At 39.8% G+C, this 18,286-nt stretch overlaps 1 protein-coding gene across 4 annotated transcripts in view; it reads right to left on the reverse strand.

The window, feature by feature from the left end:
- SAMSN1 (SAM domain, SH3 domain and nuclear localization signals 1) overlaps positions 1-18,286 on the reverse strand; it is a 91,872-nt gene that overhangs the window by 17,597 nt on the left and 55,989 nt on the right. The window contains exons 1-3 of one of the 4 annotated variants that reach the window (XM_066208496.1): positions 17,512-17,709; positions 1,373-1,444; positions 635-790 (exon numbers count right to left, since the gene is read on the reverse strand). In XM_066208496.1, the coding sequence (XP_066064593.1) occupies positions 635-790; positions 1,373-1,444; positions 17,512-17,568 (285 nt within the window). In that variant the 5' untranslated portion in view covers positions 17,569-17,709. Of the gene's footprint in view, positions 1-634; positions 1,445-3,943; positions 4,006-13,900; positions 13,922-17,511; positions 17,710-18,286 lie in introns of those variants that run through there. The other 3 variants (XM_066208497.1, XM_066208508.1, XM_066208499.1) reach the window with 3 other exon arrangements.

The raw sequence follows: 18,286 nt of genomic DNA on the forward strand, positions 1-18,286 counted from the left end.
TTTAGGATTGTTAAGTGTGACAAGATTTTTTCCTTGTGTTTTTAAATTTTAGAACTTAGTGACACAAAGTACTGAGAAAACAGGGTTTGCAGTATGGGCAAGATTATGTTTTTTATGTTTAATAAAGATAGTTTCACTAAGATAACATGAGGGAAAAGGAGATAAGGCATATGAGTTGGAATTCTCTAGGATGCTGGCTGACCTTTACAAAATAGACTTCAGAAAAAATTATTGCATTGGGAGATGAATTCTTCTAATGAAGCCTTTTGTACAAACTGAGCATCAGACTGACAGTGGGGTTCAACCAATACTCCTTTGTGTCCACATGAGGAGGGTTTTTTTGTGCTCATACACACATGCTCATGCAAATAATTCTTGGTGAAAATGGAAAATTAAATTATGTAAAACTCTTACGACTCTCTTGGGCCCTTACTGTGTGATTTGTATGTACACTAAAATGCACATGAAAGAACAGGTACATACCAAAAGCTGGCTTAATTCACTATTTGTTGTTACCCTGATTTTATGGTTTGTCACAACTGAGGACACTTGAAACATGAACAGAAAAAATGCACATAGTATTTTTGCTTCACATGTATTTCCAACAAACACAGGGCTCTTAGACTGTATTTACCATCTCCTCAGAGAGTGCCTTGATGTATTTTTTACCCATCTTTTTCTTCATGGTAAGTGAAATGGCTCTCATCTTCTTACTCAGACTTCCTCCATTATTTGCTGCTTTGATTTGTACTGCTTCCCCAATGTCACTTATAGTCTCCAGCTCAGATATCTGTTTTGGAATCAAAAAGTAAGCAATAACTCACCATGAAAATAAAATGCAGCATACTGAAGCAGGAATTACTGAGAAATATTTAGGACACTAACACAGTTAGTATGACAAAATTAATTTTCCTTGCAAACTGTGTACCTAAACAGGTTTGCAGCACAATATTCTATGTATGAATGACAGAAAGAAAATGTAGTTTATGGTAGGTAATGTTTTTTCCCATTATTTATTGTCACTAATATCAATAAGAACTGAGGGAATTTTTGCAGAGGTCTTGAAAACAAAAGTGAGACATCTGTGGGTTATTTGTAAAGAGCTGGTTACTTTGGGCATGCACCAATGTGAAGCACACTTTTTTTTTTCTTTTTTCTCTTTTTTTTTTATTGTTTCTCTTTTCACATCAAAGTGCCAAAGTTTAGGTGTGATTCTCTTGTTTGTTTTGTCAAGGCCACAGTCTCTCAGACAGATGCAGGTGTACAAGCCAAGTTCTCACCCCTGTAAAACTTACACAATAGCTTCCCAATGCTTTTTTCATAACTGTCATGGGGGAGAGAACTGCAGAAATTTAAACTGTGTTCTACAGACCTCAGCTGAATCCTCTGCCTTCGATATCGAGTGGTGCCTGAAGCGGTCAAAGCTCCCAAAGCTGCTGGTGCGCTGTAAAAGAGGAGAAAACAAACCTGGAATCACTGCTGGTGTTTTGCTTTGTTCTGTTATTAAGACTTGAATAAAACTGTCAAGCCAACTGTTGGTGTTAAAAATCCCTCCCATATCAGTGGACCATGAACTGCTGCATTCATCAAGAAACAAAATACGAGGTGACTGCAGGGGGGAAAAATTTGTGACTGTACAGCAGAAGTAGAAAAATTAGTAAGAGAAACAATACTGCGTCAAATACTAATTAGGTAATTGATATGATTACAAGTTCTTCTACGTCTGTTTCACTCTATTTATGTATGTAAATAGTCATGCATTATTTGCAGGTAAGAAAGACTTTTTTATGAGTTTCAAGAAAAAACAAATCTATTGCTTGTATCATAAATATGATACAAGCAATAGACTTGGTTTTGGTGGTGTAAATTGTGGCAATTTATACAATGCATTTTTGCAGCCGGGGAGACAATTTATGGTTCTTTACCATCAGAAATGAGCAAGGACTGCTGAGGATTATGAATACATCTTGTACAAAATCCACACATTGCAGAAGGGGGTAAGTAACAGAATAATCAGGCAGGCCTCGTGCTTTTCTTCCCAATTTTCCAATTAGAAATTCTGATTTTTAAACATAAATGGGTACAATTTTCTGCGATGCCACAGCTTTACTTGGCTTAGAAAAGCTGCATCACCTGAGCTGTGCATTGAGACACAGGGAATGGATTGCTCTGATTTCCTTCTAGTTTTTACTCTTTCTGCACGTGGATAAATGACATGGAAAGGAGGGAAGTGGCACAGCAGATTTTGAGGAGTGGGGTCATACAGAAATACCTGTCAGACATGCCCAGGCAGAGCTGCCTGACACTACCATGGTGGCATAAAATTGGCATTGATGACAAGTTGGGAGTCCCTTTAAGTGTGGCCCTAGAAAGAGCCAGAATTTGGACACCTATCAGTGTCTTTAAGAGGTTGTTTTTATGTCTTCACCAATACTCACAGCTAAATCTAGAATGGTGCAGGTTTTTTTAAGTACTTCCCTCTTCCATACTAAAGGAAAGTCTTTAATGCAGTATGAGAGTTCTTGAGCAGGGTTCACTATTGTATATGAGGAAATATCATCTCAGTCTATTTTTGAGTATTCAAAATCCCCTCTGGAGTAAAAAAAACCACTGAACTAAAATAGGAAACCACAAAATAAATACATTCTTTCTGATTTAATAAGTGATTTCAGACTATCTGGACTACAGTTTTTCCTGTACTTATTCATCCTTTTGCCTTCCTGTGTGATTTCAGCCAAACAAGTTCCCTGTTCCATTGCTTTCTTCCCCCACCCCCAGCCACCTGACTCATATTTTCATCTCCCCCAGGTTTCTAAAGCACCCACTGTGCACTCTTCACCTGGCATCTCCCTCCTTTTGCTGTCAATCCAGGAATTTCACAAGTCTCAAAAGGCTTGTGAGCTCCCGACTTTCATATTACAGAGTTCCAACCTTCTCCACCAGGCAAGAATTGTCATGAGGCAGCCTCAGAACCAACAGAGATAGAACCTCCTTTGGGCAGCAAAAGAGGAAGAGCAAAGGACTGGTTTGGGAACCAGTGCCTTTGCCTGCCTTCAACTGTAGGCATGCTTAATGCTGGCACGGACCTGCTTTCAGAGAAGTTAAGGAGAAATCCCTCCTTGATGTGCTTCCCTGTTTTTCCCAAACTTATTTATTAACCAGTTCTTCCACCTCCCCCAAAAAATGAATGTGGGGGTAGCAGTGGGAGTCTGAACAGAGTCAGATGGAAAAGTCTACACATATTTTGGCTCCATATTCTAAGCAGTGCAGCTTAAAAGAATAATAACATAGTCTTCCCCTCCCCTCCTGTATTTCTGGGCACATCTAACCTGAAAAATATTTCCAGCCAAAGGTTATTTGAAGAAACTGACCCAGATTTGTGAATATTTTTGGACAGCTATAATGACGCTAACTATTCACTGAGTGAAAAAAAAAAAAAAGGAAAGACAAAAATCACACAGCCCTCCTCTTAATTGATTGTAAAATCTCTGTTGTCTAAACACTGTGGTTTGTTTGTTTGGTTTTTTTACACTGTGAAATTGAAAATGACAATTTGAATTGTACATTTAATTTTATCTAAAATTCCCATAAAGAACTTTGCTATTAAGCAGATGAACAACATCCTGTGACAAGGGGTTAGCTCAATAATATGATATAAAACACAGCCTTGAGGATTATGGTTCTATTAGACAGGATTAACACCTTTCACTAGCTTGTCAACCCAGCCAAATGTGCCCTGCAGCATAGAGCAGGAGGGAGAAGGGAGCCTGGGATTCACAGCAATGCCAGGAAGAGAAAGCAATCTCTAAACATACACTGACCTTTCTGTTGCATTCCAACACTTCAATATGTCTAGTAGGAATAAGTGTATATTAAAGTGCAGATGTGCTGGAGATAGTTTAAAAGGAACAAGAGAGAAAACGTTGTTTAGTGTTGGTCTTACCTATAAACAGCTTGAGCACAGGGAAATCAGTTATTCTTGTTTTGACCCTCGAAACAACCTTATTTCCTACATGTGCAGGAGCCTTGGGCTATTTGGTAGTGTACTTCAGTGTTGCTTCATCCTTATTAAATATTAATAAGGGTTACAGGATGATTTCCACTGTTCTAGATAATGGTCGTGCTGCACTGGAGAGCACTGAATAGGGCTGCTTCAGCAGTTCTCTATACTAACTTTTTCCATTAAGTAATCAATAGGCACCACCTTTTAAAAATGTATCCAACCCCATTATACTGATAACGAAAAGCAGATTTAGGAGCTCCTGGCTGCAAAGGGAATGGGACTATTACTTTCAGTAGTGTCAGTCACTGCATTAGTGTCAGGGAACACCTACTTTGTGAAGATATGGACAGGCCTTATTTCCAGGTGAAGGGAAGCTTTTAAAGTAAATGCAAAGCTACTAAGAGAAAATACGCTATTGACTTTTGATACCAGGATTCAGCATCCTATAAAGTTAAGTGGTTTTTCTGGCTCAATTCATGCAAGAGCTACCCAGGGATATGTTAAGCAAATATGAATTTGCTCAGTAAAATCTAATGGAGGCATGGGCACAGGGAGAACCAACTCTGTTTTCCCACACAAGGACTGATCAAATAATTTCTATAAATCATTGCGTTAACTTTCATCTCTTCCCCTTCAGTATTTCAAACTAACATAATAGAAAATATCAAAGATACTTTTAAGTATTTGAAAACCTTCTTCCATCTTCTCCTATATCATTTACTCCCTGAAATCCAGGAACTTTAAATAATCCTTTTAAAGGGATAAGTGCTACGTAATTGTTGTTTATTTTAATTTGGACAGTCTGCAGTTGATTGTCTGGTTTGTCTGTGAATAGCCTATCATTTTGCCTAGAAAATAATATGGTATGGTATGCAAATAGTAAGACAACAACAGGTGCTGCCATCCATGTCTTTCTGTTATAAAACATCCTTCCCTTGGAGGACATATCATAGGAGAAGTAAGTTCTTGTCTGTGACAAATTAGTCAGAGCTTCCCTGTATCTAAAAACAACCTTTGAGCCAAAACTGACTGCAGTTTTCCTACTAAATAATCATTATGGGAGATATTCGTCCCATATTTTTCTTTGGACAATTCACACTGCTCAGCAATCTGGTTGCTTGCTGTCAGAAATTCTGGCCTATTATATTTTTGCTTCAAGTGCTATTCAAAATATCTTTTAAGTACCACATGGGTCAAAGGCTTTGTACTGACCCTCTCACACAAGTAAATCTCTTCAAATTCCTCCATCCATTTTAATTTTAGCTTCCATTCATCCTTAGATTACCCAAACCATGTAAGCTGTATAGGGGCAAACGTGAACACTAGAAGTAATAAAAAGGGAGCTCAGCATGTTGCTCAATTTCCTTGCCTGCCAGACACTTGTCTTCTTCCCTCTTTCTTGAAAGCAGATACAACAGCCCGCAAGAGAACAGCCTGTTCTTGCTGCTCTGATTGATGGTGATAAGTGGAGATCAGGTTTTGATTCATTTGTTCTAATTTCTGATGGTTCTAGTCCCTTCAGAAGGAGGAGACCAGTCTGAGAATGAAAAAGTTACCAAGTAGGGATGAATATTTCCACTCTGCTAGCTTATCTTATTGCATAGATAATCAAAACAATTGTCTCCTACTTTCCCAGATGGCAAGATAGCAATTTATATTTTTTGGATGTCCTGTAGAAAAAAAACCCTCAAACCAAACATCACAAAAAAACATTCCTCACTTTTGTATTAAAAAAATGAGGATTTGCATAAAAGGTTAAGCAACTCTCCAAAGGGTAAGGGAAGCAACAAAGGAGAAAACAGCATGACCTCTCTGCCACAGGGAATTTTTCCTATTTACACATTAGTTACACATACAGAACATCTGACCACTAACCAACACATTAATATAACTTTATAGCCCACATGAAACACGGCCTAAACCTTGCACTTCACCAGTCAAAAGCAATAAAAAAAGATACAGCTTGTTCCTGCTAACTCAAATAGAGCAATCTACTGAAATGGCATTTTTAACTGGCTTAAAAATGACTCTATAAAAGACTGGTTGTTATCATGGCCTGGTGCTCAGCAGCTGCATGGAGGTGGGGGAGAGAGGGGAGCAAAGTGGACTTTGAACAGAACTGCCACGATGAAGCCTCAGATCAAACACCCTAATTTTAACAGTGGAAAAGGACTGGAAAAGCAAAGCTGAATTAAAAAAAAAAAAAAAAAAAAAAAAAAAAGAGTTAATCATACCTAGCACTGCTCCAGGTGAACAAACTGCACTCTCCAAAGTAAACACAGAGCAGCTGTTTTATCAGTACCTCTAACTGGTACCAGCCTCGGTCTCCCAAGCCTAAATCCCTGCTGACACGAGGCACGTAGTTCCCAAAAACCCAGTCAGAGTCACCACTTGAATCCCAGTCTCGAGTGCTTTCCAGGGGCACCTTGCCCTGGGCAGGCACTGGGGCAGCTGAGAGCAAGGGCAGAGCTTCTGCTCCTGAAGTTAAACCAGGGTGGGATTGTTGGCAAGGTCTGTAAGGCTTCCTCTGGAAGGGGCAGCCATGTAGGATGTCTGAGCAAAGAGGCAGTTTAGTCTGGCAAAAAAATGTGCTTTGTGAGGGGCTAAATAAGGAAGCAATTTAGGAAAAGCCAGTCTTAACACTTGGAAAGATTTGTGCAAGTGAGTATTGCAAAATGTGCGAGGGGGGGATGGGATCTGACTCCACTTTCTTTAAATGCACATTGACCCTTAATTTTGAACACCGTCATTCCTGCCCAGTTGCTGCAGAGCACTCTCAGTTCCCAGTGAGAAAAGTCACTCCAAGTGCTCTTCTGGCAGTCTGTCCAATTCTGGGAGTGTGCACACAGGTATTTGCAATAATTATGTAATTAAGACTTTATTATTTATACGACATTTAATTAAATGTGACTTTCAGTGGCACACAAAACCATGAAAAGAAAATGACTTTAAAAGAAGGTTAAGGATGTGTGACAAACTCAGAGGAGCTATGAAAATGACAGTTAAGGATTTGTCATGATGTGCACTTCCACCTCCCTGCCATCCTTTTTTTACCCTTCATTTGCACACGGGCAGAAACACCGAGGGATGAGCCTTGGAATCCACCCTCCACAAAACCATCACTGCAGTAGAGAGGAGAGCAGTCTGCGTAAAGGCTGGTTAAACACTATGTGAGCATTGAGGGCTTTGATCTTTAATCCCTTAAATACCAACATCTTTCCTCTCCTGAAACTTCCTCCTCTTCAAACCAGCTGAGTTCGCAGATGAATTCTCACATTTTAAAACCAAATCACCTAGCAGTTTCAATTAAACTCTTTTCCCTGCTTACTTTTACAGCATGATTTTAATAACTCTCTGTGTTACCTAGGTCCTGATCTTCCAGGGTTTTGCTGGATTTCCTGTGTGGGAGAAATTACTCACAGGCATGTTTGCTTTAAGTGAAGACAAAAATTCATGTGGCCAAAGAGGAGCTGAGAAGAACCCAGCCCCAAAAGTTCAGTCTTACAAGGAACCCCATGCCCAGCCCACACACCCACAAGTGGGGCAACCAGTGTGCTCTGGCAGAGGAGGTAGGAGTGTGGCTGTTCTGTGGAAGGTGCTCCTTCAAATGACCTTCCAGATGAAAACAAGATTAAAAAAATAACCTCTAAGTCACGGTCAAGTCTGACCGTCCCAAAAGCTCATTTGTTCTTTTTCTGAAGAGTAAGCAAACTTCAGAAAGCTCTTACACGAGTTTTACTGCCCTACTGCAGTCTTACCCTTGACAACAGGTAATGACCAACAATAAGCTAATTCTAAGAAACTTGGGGGAGGGGGGCAGAAAGAGAGTTAGTTTTTATTACTTTTAAATGAGTGTTTGATACATCATCTTGGTTCCCCTGATTAATGTTCGCAGCAAACTCAGCCATTGGAGTTGTAATGTTTCTGCAAGCTTCCCTACAGCAAAGCCTAGCCATTAATTCAGTGGCATATGTCAGCTCAGCAGAGCAAGGTCACTCTTCTCCTTCAAGGGGAACCTTTTTAAAAATAATAAAACTGACAGAAAGTTCTTTTTTGCATGCTTTATGTCACCTGAGGTTGAGTGCTGCAGTTAATATCACAGAGCTTATAAACATTCCCATCTTCAGCAGTCTCCAAACCCACTGGGCTCTTAGAACCTCAACAATTTTATTTTTTTTTAAGTAATATAGTGACAGCTTTATGTGGGGCAGATATACAGTGTGTAATCCTAAATGAGTAAAAAGTAAGTAAAAAATGAACAAATCTTTTCTTGGGCATTTTAGAGGAGAAATTTTGGAAGACACTAAGGACTGCTGATCCTGCAGGATGTTAGTGCTTAGAGAAAAAGATGTGGGATTAGGGACTTTGGATAAAGGGAAGAAATTTTAAAATGCACCGGTCCACCTTGTTTTCATTTCACTGCTAACTGATACTGTATAGGTATGTGATGTAAAGAGAACACAAAATTAATTCATCTATTTATGGAATGATTTTGAATTTGTAAGTAAAGATGTCCTAGTCATCTGTTATGATAACTAATTGTAAGTGGAACTTATTTAACGGGGTACAAACATTATGGAGCATGATAAACAAAATAACTAGCTGAAGAATAAGATCCAAACAATAGGCTGTTTTTCCTCCTCATTATCTCCCTTCAGACATCCTGACTACACTTGATTAATGAATCCATAGTGAGATTAGCTGAAATTGCCTTAATGGAGATGCACTACAGTAGAGAAGCAAAATTCAGTGCAGTACCTATCATCAGTCACTGTGAATTTGAGTGCTTCATCAGATCTATATGTCCATTTATTCAAATTATTTTTATATTGGAAAACAAAGCAAAAAAAAAAAAAAAAAAAAAACAAAGAAACAAAACACTACACTCATTAGAGTGGGTTAACTTTTGACTCCTTTGAAATGTAGACTAGGGTCACCATTTTTTCTCTTGCTTGTGTCCTCCCTAGTCAAATGGCTGTGTTCCAACGTTGGCTTATTGTCATCCACAGGCCAAAGTTATCTTCATTGTCCAGCTGAAGAAAGCACACGTGGCACTTCATAGCAACTTCACAGGCTTCAAAAACTGGACATGCTCGCACAATTTATCCTTGGGAATCCTAAATAAGCTCCTTGAAATTTTTAACTCATAAATTCGGCAAGATTTTGGTTTTGCATGGAAGCTGAAAGAAGGTTGTCAGCTCAGGGTTTCCATATGATTTGGGAGAGTGTAAGAATTCTTAGTGTACAAGTTATAACATATTACATTCCATGTTTGCTTTGTAATGTAAGCTCTGTCATTGTAATTCAAGGTAAAAAAAAAAATCTAGAAATCTGAAGATATCATCCTGATTCTGTTCAGGTCACTCCAGAAAAAGAATGAATACAATCAACAGTTCACTGGGGCACCAGTAAGGGTACATCAATTCCCCTCTCTCCATTTGATTATCTCTCTGTCATGCGTTGCTGTGATCACTGCTCAGTGGAAAATTACAGCTTCATTTCATGAAAAACAAGTGTACCAGGTGCCTGAAGTTGTATTTTCATTCTGACACATGAGAAGAGTGAGACTGAGCATTTTTCCCCTCCCCTGCTCCCGCAGCCTCCATGAGTCCCACACAGAGGAGAGACAATCACCAGGGGGATGCTGCTACTGAGGCAGTGACAGCAGTGAGGGCTTTGAGGAGTTCTTTGAATCCCAGATTTAAGGACATACTCCAAATCCTACTGAAATCAGCCCTATCACTGCAAAGGGAACTGTGCCAACTGCATGATTTTAAGCTGTCACGAAGGGGTAGGAAGATGCTGCCTCTTCCCATTCCTTCTACTGGCTAAAATCACAAACACAAAGACATTTTCAAACATTTTACCACAATTACCAAGACATATTAGTCAAGCCAATATCAGAAGAGCCCTGATGCTTCTGTTAGAGCTGAATGCCTACTCTACCATCATCAGTCATTTCATGCATCCTTTCCACAGGTTCTGAGCTGCTTATCCATCAGTGGACCATGTCCCCTTTCCAGCTTTTTGAAGTGGTTTTTGAACTTTACATCTGATCTTAAAGGAGGAGGTAGAGAGACAGAAGTGTAAGAGCAAAGCAGCACAGCTGTGGAGAGTGAAACAGTTCAGGAGCAGTAGAGCTGAGCATCCCCTTTGCACAGGTGGAGGCAGCAGAGAAGCCAAGTAAGCTCACTCAGCTGTCTCTGCCACTGTGTTGGCTCCTCTTCACGCATCTGCTTTTGGCTGTGTGCTGTCACTAAGTGAAGCTGATTTCTTTATCTCATGGCTGCAGCCTGTCAGTGATACATCTCCATCTCTATCTCAAACATAATGGTAGAGGGAAGACGTGAAACTGCACCATGTCTTCTGGTTGAGCAGAACTCCTCTAGTGTTTAGCTTCTCCCTGAAGAAGCCATGAGAAACACTGCAGAAAAACCTAAAGTTAAGTACTCAAGAATTCAGGGACTCATGTTCCACTTGTCCTTCAACATACCTGGAAGAATAGCAAACATACCACACCTTCTGATGAAGTCAGCATGGACAAGTAGAGGAATTCTCACTTCTTACAGTTCTGAAGGAAGTGACCATTCAGCACCTCATGGAAATCAAATTCTGCAGTCTGGTTACATGGTTGTTCTTGTGAAAGTGATAAAAGAGATGAAGACATAGAAAGGTAGGAAAAGGACTAAAACTCCGCCCAGAAGACATAATGGTGCAAAACTGAAGGGCACTAGAGCTTCTTGCCAGAGAGAGTTTGTCAGCTTCAGTGCTGAGTGATGAGATACAAGATCCTTTGCTCTTGACCTTCAGCTTTCCAGAAAGGGGCCAGAAGATGTTAGGACTGGCAATTAAACAGCCTTAAGACTCTGTACTGGTGAAGTCATTATCCAGATTTCTGTTTATCCATGGAATAAACCAAAGGAAGTATGGAGAGGAAAAGTGGCAGGAAGATCCATATTATTGTGCATAGTCAAAGACGCAGCTTCCCTGAAGAAGTCTCCAAACTTTTCCCCAGGCTGGAATTTCACTCTCAAGTTTAAGAAGAAAAATAGTAAGAACATGCTCTTGGGTCCATGTCAGTGGAATAAAATTTTTTAAAAAGTGACAAGGGTAAGAGTAAGCTGGAATACAGGAGAAATTTCACTTAGGAAAAAGATAAGTGGTTGTTCATCTTCCTGTGGAATAACAACACACATACAACACACCTCTACCTGATTCATAAAACAAAGTTTTCCATTAGGATGGCTTAAAGGATATATGATATACTAAATATTTGGAGCATATATAATCTGTAGCCTGGTGCCAAGCAGCAAATGTTGAGCAAAACCACTGATACTGCCAATCTGTGGAGCAGAGTGTAACTGTTTCTAACAACTGGAGTAACTCCGCTGTCTTTGTTGCAGCCTTTCAGAAAAGAAAGCTTAAGGGATTATAGAGACCCAGAAGACTTTTTTCACCTTCTCAGGAGCAGGTATTCCCAGCAGGTTCTGCCCACATAGCAAGGGGTTGATTCTTCTGGCTGAGGTGTTTGTAGCCACCCAGAAAGTGCTTATACAGCTGCCAAGTGATGGCTTTAAAACAGCTTTTGTCTGAATTTATGCCATGACACAGACTACTAGACAAATACTGAAGTACAGGAAACTGTAGGCCACATCCCCTGCCAGTCCTGCCCATACATTGTTACTGCTTTTTTCCCAGCAATGACATATATCCTGATCAATGTGTAAGTTGGGGTATTTTGGTTTTCCTAGAAACACAATAAGTAAGTCAACTGCTCTAAAACAACTCTTAAAGAATTAGGAGGCAACTAATGGTGATTTATGTCACCTTGGTAGTTGTGCTGTGTTGTTTATCAGAGAGCACAGTTATAAATGCTGTGGCTGATAGTCTGGTTTCTAAAAAGGCCTGGATAAGGTTGTTCAGGAAGACTTCTTGAAATGCTCCTACTTGCTTAAGAAAACAAACAAAACCCTGGATTTGTTACTGTAAGCAAAATGAATATTAATGTGTAAATATTCTCTTCAGAAGATTGCTCTCACTTGTTTTAAAAATACTCTTCTCTTAAGGATTTAAGGGTGGCTAGTGAAGGAAACCAAGACAGGGACAAAACAAGAAATTAAATGAGTGCTGTGCAAAGTTGACGAAAATTTAAAAGATGCTTTCATCAAGGGAACACACTAAATACATCAGTACTGGAACAGGCCACAAATATAATTTTTCCTTTGCAACAAAAGCTAGCCAAGAGTTGTGAGAGTGCTCAATAAGACTATGTCTTGATGTGGACATCAAAATGGGGAGTCTGGTCATCCTAATCAGCCTCCTGCCAAGGGCCAGGTGAGAGGTGGCTGTTCATTCCCCACAAACACTCTGGACCTTTATTTCCTACTGAGAAAACAGAATTCCTCAAATTTCCATAGCTTTCTAGAAGAGATATGTTAACATATATGTTAAAACACAACTTTCTGAAGCTGCTCTTGAAAATAAAGGGTTAATTAACTGATGATTGAGAAGCATGATGATGATATGAAGAAAGAAAAATGAGCAGAAGGAAGAGGAGTAGTAATACAATTGTAGAACTGCCCACTCACACAAGGAAAATAACCCAAGGTTCACTCTAACCTTGTTCCAGTATTTTATGAAGCCTAGGGGAGACAGAAAACACCTTCTGAAGTGTCACCTGCAATCTCTCCTTTCCCCATCTACACACGCATGGTTTTTACAAGTATCATTATTTCTTTGTCTGAACCCCCCCATTAAAGGCCCACAGGTATTTACACCATAAACCAGGTTCTTAAAAATGCTTCCCAGATGTTGTCATCTGTTCCTGCTTATTTACCAGAGTTCAAATGGATTTTGACAAACAGTCTTTCTTCAAGAGGCAATGCAGTAAAGCCCTTTAATGACAGAACTATGTGTCATCTTTGCCTATAAGCATAAATTTGCACAGCGGGCAGTACGGTGAAAACAGCTTATCATCAACTCATCACCTCTCATCATTGTTAGAATGAAATGCAAATGGGAACGAACATCACTTCAGTCATGGTTGTGAAAATTAGCATCTGTGACATTAGCAGTGGCTCATTTATTATGCACACGAAATTTCAGGGGGAAAGAAAAGAGTATAAAACTTCATAACTCTACCAGTCTTTACCTTTGAAATAAAATTAAAACCCTCAGCTTTCCCCACTCAAGGATAAATCCTAGTTAATATTCATTAACACTGAGCAATCTCTTCTCTGCAGATCTTGTCCTACAGAAGATCTAATTATGTCTTGAATTATTTTTGGTGTTCAGGTTTGCTGTACCTATTTTCTATTTTCTTTTCTTTAATAAGTATTCCCCATCGGAGAGGCACGAGCCACTGTCTAGAAAAATGTGGCACCAAAAAACTTGCTTATAGCATCTGTCTGCATTACAGGCTCCAAACACTTAGGCAAGCGATAAACTTTACTCAGATAATCCTGCTCAAATCAATAGGATCACAGCTAATTTATTCATTTAAGTCAGAATCAGGATCAGGCCTTCTGTGAAGAATATATAAGAAGGTGAAGTTCTGGCCTCAGGTCTATGGCAAAAATGTGCATCAGTTTCTGCAGGTTTCATTTTAAGCTTATAAAAAGTAAAATTACTGGTATGAAATTTTACTAGGGAATAAATTTGCATATTAAAATGTTTCCTCCCATTGGATTTGCCACTCTTTCCTCATAACCCTGAGAACAAATAATGGTTTATCACCTAAGCAAACAAATATTGATTTAATTAGAAGCCTGGACATCTTTTTGCCTGAACAAAATGTAGAGGCATTGACCCTGAATTGTCTTACACACCAGAAGTACGCTGAGTTTAAAGCACCAAGTGCATTTGGAAGCAGAATAAGGAAACAAAAACGTCTCAAACCTTTAGCATAAACATAGATCAACTGTCATGTAGAATAATGACATAAGACTTTCTTCAGTCAAGCCAGAAAAAACGGCACAAAGTCGTCTTTGCTTCATGTTGAAGGAAAGCCAAGAATCATCAGGCAGTTCTCAAGTTTGCTGTGTCCGGAGGAATTGGGAAGAGAGAGAGAGAGAGAGAGAGAGAGAGAAAGAGAGAGAGAAAGAAAGAAGTAGGTTCTGCCCAGCACATTACATGTGCTGGCAAGTGGGCAAGACAGAGATGTTTTACAGATTTATTTGCACCTGGGCAAAAGTGTAAAACAGCGCAAAGTGGAATGCAGAATAGCTGTGAAGTGCTTTAATGCTGTTTTATGTGTACGGTGCTGCCTGAAGGCTGTACAAAAGAGAAAACTAGAAGCTGTAATATTTGTTATAGTGTTTTTTCTTGCCATCATTCTAAATCTGCTTCATTCCACTCCCCAGATGCACTGACATCTGTAACATAGTAAGGCTCAAAGAGGCTGAAATCCAGATGATTTCAGGGCTCTCTCCTTCATCCTCCAAGTCAGTTGCTCTCCTCCTCCCCAGGTCTCTGAGGGGTGGTGGGACAGACTGCACAGACCCATAGCTGAAACACATCTAGGACACAAGTCCTTTCCCCAGTTTCTTTCCCACTCTGCAGTGCTCCAGAAATGCAGGAGCCACACGCTGCCCCTGCAGAGAACCACTCCAGCCGTCAGTGTGACCAGGGACCTCAGGGCTTTGTGCAAGACCTGCTTTGTCTGACCTCACCTGCCCACAAATAATTCTGCAGCCCTGAGCTGCTACACCATGTAAACCAAGCCGTGTCTCATCTGGCAGAAATGAAAGGAGGGCAGGTAAGGACTCCCTGAAGGAAGGGATGGGAGATGCACAGCTTCTGTTGTGATAGAAAGTCATTTAAGGTCCTGGATAGACAGATAGGTTAGATTAGATAGGCTCGGAATAGAGAACTTAGCCCTTCAATTACTTGAATTTCTTCAACATTAAGCAGCAGTAAGCATTTTTAACCCTTAGGATTTTTCCTTTGTAATTCAGCTTCCTCAGCTGTTATGCAATGTATAAATGTACACTAGTATGTGCAGCTACAATGATAAACATTTGCGAGGGATCAGAATCTTTCCAGTATCTCTTTTGAATACATTTCTCTCATTTCTCTCCCAGTTCTCCCTAACCTGGTTTCGATGTCTTTTTGCCTAAAAATGAATGTTTATTTATATAAATACATTCAGTAGTTATATGCATATCCATGAATACACAAAAGCTGCCAGACATTCAAAGAAGTTATTAGCATGGCTGCAACACTACTGAAATCTTGCTGCGTGACAAAAAACCCTGCAAAACTATTCTTTTGTGGCATAAATCAACTTCTTCATGGTGTACACTGAGAGTGTTAAAATAGATTTTTGTCTATGCGGCATCCAACATATCTGCACAAGTCCCTTTAACACCACAGTAATAAATAAGATAAATGCACTGCAAGTAGTGAACAGTGAGATATAGTACCTGAATTCTGATACAGAAACTCTTGAATTGGTCATTGAATTGCCCACCACCATGAGGGGTTTTATACAGGGACAGTAAATTGCCTCTAGAAGGGCTTTAACACCAGCCTTTTTTGATATTCATTCATCTTTATCAAAAGGCATCAATTCATGCCAGTATTCTTCACATTAGAAAGTAATAAAACCAAAAGGGTTAAAAAGAAAATATTGGTGAAACACTCTAAATAAGGCACAGAAATTCATATGGTTGTGATGGAGACAAGTAGTCACCATGGTAAAAATTCAATTACCCAAAAAGAACTTTTTTGGTGTCCCCTTTGAGGGTCTAAGGCTGAAAATCTTTCCATTTAAAATGAAAAATAGGCCTTATGGCTCTCCCACAGGTCTGTGTGGATGTCTTGGGGACACTGGGATGTTTAAGTGGCCCAAAGGCAAGGTGACATAGCCCAGGATGTGCCAGTGGCAGTGGTGCTGTGCCGTGTGAGCACGAGGAGGTACTAAATGTTGCTGGCACAGAGCAAGGCCAGCCAGGACATGATCTACAGAGGTCACTTGTGAAACCCTGTAACTTCTCCAGGAGGTGAGGACCTGTGTCCCATCTTACCCAACTCAGCATTAAGCAACTGGAGTATTTACGCTTCTTCCCTTGGACAAGTTTCGAAACATGCCACAACAAACCAAGATTCCTGTTATGTGCAACATGGGGCTCTCTGCTCCCTGGCTCTGACTGAGAGCAGCACATTCAGCAAGGGCGTTCTTCTCGGGGAAAGTTTACACAGCTCTGTGCAAAAGTGGGCCTTCAAAAATAAAAATCGGGCTATTCTTAAGGAAAACCTTATTCTGGAAGAAGGGATTGACCAAAATTAGCTTTTGAAAATATTTTATAGACAGGGAAACAAAGCCCATCTTCAGAGTCTTTCATGGTCATTTCTTGTTTAATTGATAATGTAATTACATATAAATTGCAATTCTTCCCTGCCATTAAAACTCAGTATAACTAATGAGAAAAAAAATGCATACCATACTAACCAGTGCAATGCTTAAAGAAAAAAAAAATTAAAATGTGGGGGAAAATTGTATCAAAACCACTTCAAATCCATGGGAAAAGGCATTAATTTTAACTAATCATGAGTCATAGTCTAAAATTCCAAGCACAATCCACAAAAGCCAATGCTGTGTAAAACCAGAAGGCATCCTTGCCGAAACAGAAATCACTAAGGGAGGTCTATTCCCAAACAGTGAGAAGGTGGATCTGTAAACTGGGAGACATCAGTTGTTGAGAGCAGAGAAATACTAAAAGGCTTTTCTAAGCTCTTTGTTAAATTTTCAGCACTGATAAACTGAGGCAGCAATGGAGACTGAAGTACTCAGGTCGAGCAGTAGCTGTTGCACTGCAGCCTGACAATACTCTGCAATTCCTGTGCAATACAATGCACAGAGGTCATTTTACACTCATTCCAGGGACTGAAGATAAATTTAGAGCACTGGACACATCCTTGTGCATCTTGCAAAACTCTCACTTCCTTACAATTCCAGATTGTGGAAAGTGTCCAGTGTAGCACATAGTCAATCTGTTTAGAGTATATCTTTCAGGCTGATATTTTAATAATTCCCAAAGAAATTAAGATGACAAACACTGATGCCAAGTACCCTCTTCTCTGGTTATGGTGATGCAAAAGCAAATTTTTTAAAATAAGGAACAGTTGAATAGCTTTTCTAATTCTTCATTGATTCTCACACTCCTTTCTGAACATCATTGGTTTATCATAGATGGAACAGAGAAAGGGGATTTTGTGTGGGATTTTCTGCTAAAAGACTGATGCAGAGCATGGAACAGCAGACAAAGTCCAGCACCAGAATTCTTTAGCACAGCTATAGCAACTTCACAATGATGATTCCTTGAATTGGGTCTTTACCGTTATAAAGTGAGTATATGCAAACAGATCCCTGAGATTATAGCACTGAGGTACTTGCAAGCACATAAGAAAATCCTGAAGCTGGGATTTAAGAGGAAACCCTCGTATTAAAAATTGTTAGGAATTCCTGTTATTATTATTAATCGATGACAAAGATGAGACATTCTTACCTTTGGCTTTTGACTTTTCTCCTTATCAGAGGCATTAGATGGCTTTCTCTTCAACATGTTTAACTCACGTTAATCCACTGGATGTGCAGCTGCTATGAGTTGGTGACCAAACTAAGTGCAAGGGAGGGCACTCCGGACGTGAACATTGGTTATGCAGTTCCCTATTCTATCAGGATGTGACTTCACACAGCTGCATGGAGAATAAACTGTATTCTTCCTTTGGGGAGGGGGTGAGGAAGGAGGGGAGGAAGTGACAGGGACAAGAAAGAGAGAGGTGCACCAAGGAGATGAGTTGAAAATTAGGGCAGGGGTCAAAGTGAGAAATTATTTAAATCTTATCTGTGTCACCATCAGGCCTCAGTGAGACTTCAGACAACCTCAAGAAAATCCACTCAAAATTTTTCCCTCTCAGCCCTATGGCACTAAGTGCACCTTTATTTCCTCCTGTGCTGCGACTTGTGTGTGAAGAAAGTTTGCTGACATTCGGAGCACCAAGGGATATTATTGATATCAGATGTGAGTTACACTGTGGGTGTAACTGGCCCCTAACTCCTCCATTCCTCTCTTGGGTCTCCAGCAATACAATAAAAGCAATGAGATTAAAGGTTGCTGTTTGGTAGAGAAGGGAATTGTCTAAAGCCATCTTTTTCTTTTGCACGGTGATTTTTTTTGCCATTTGTCACAGAACTGGGACTCCCTGAAACAGCACTTTTCACTCCTCCATTTTCCTTGTTTTGCTGAAAATTCACAGAGAAAAGGCAAGTTGTACAGAAGA

Source organism: Chamaea fasciata, unplaced genomic scaffold, assembly GCF_029207755.1.
Source record: "Chamaea fasciata isolate MVZ Bird 193981 ecotype frontalis unplaced genomic scaffold, bChaFas1.0.hap1 SCAF_2, whole genome shotgun sequence".
Lineage (NCBI taxonomy): Eukaryota > Metazoa > Chordata > Aves > Passeriformes > Sylviidae > Chamaea > Chamaea fasciata.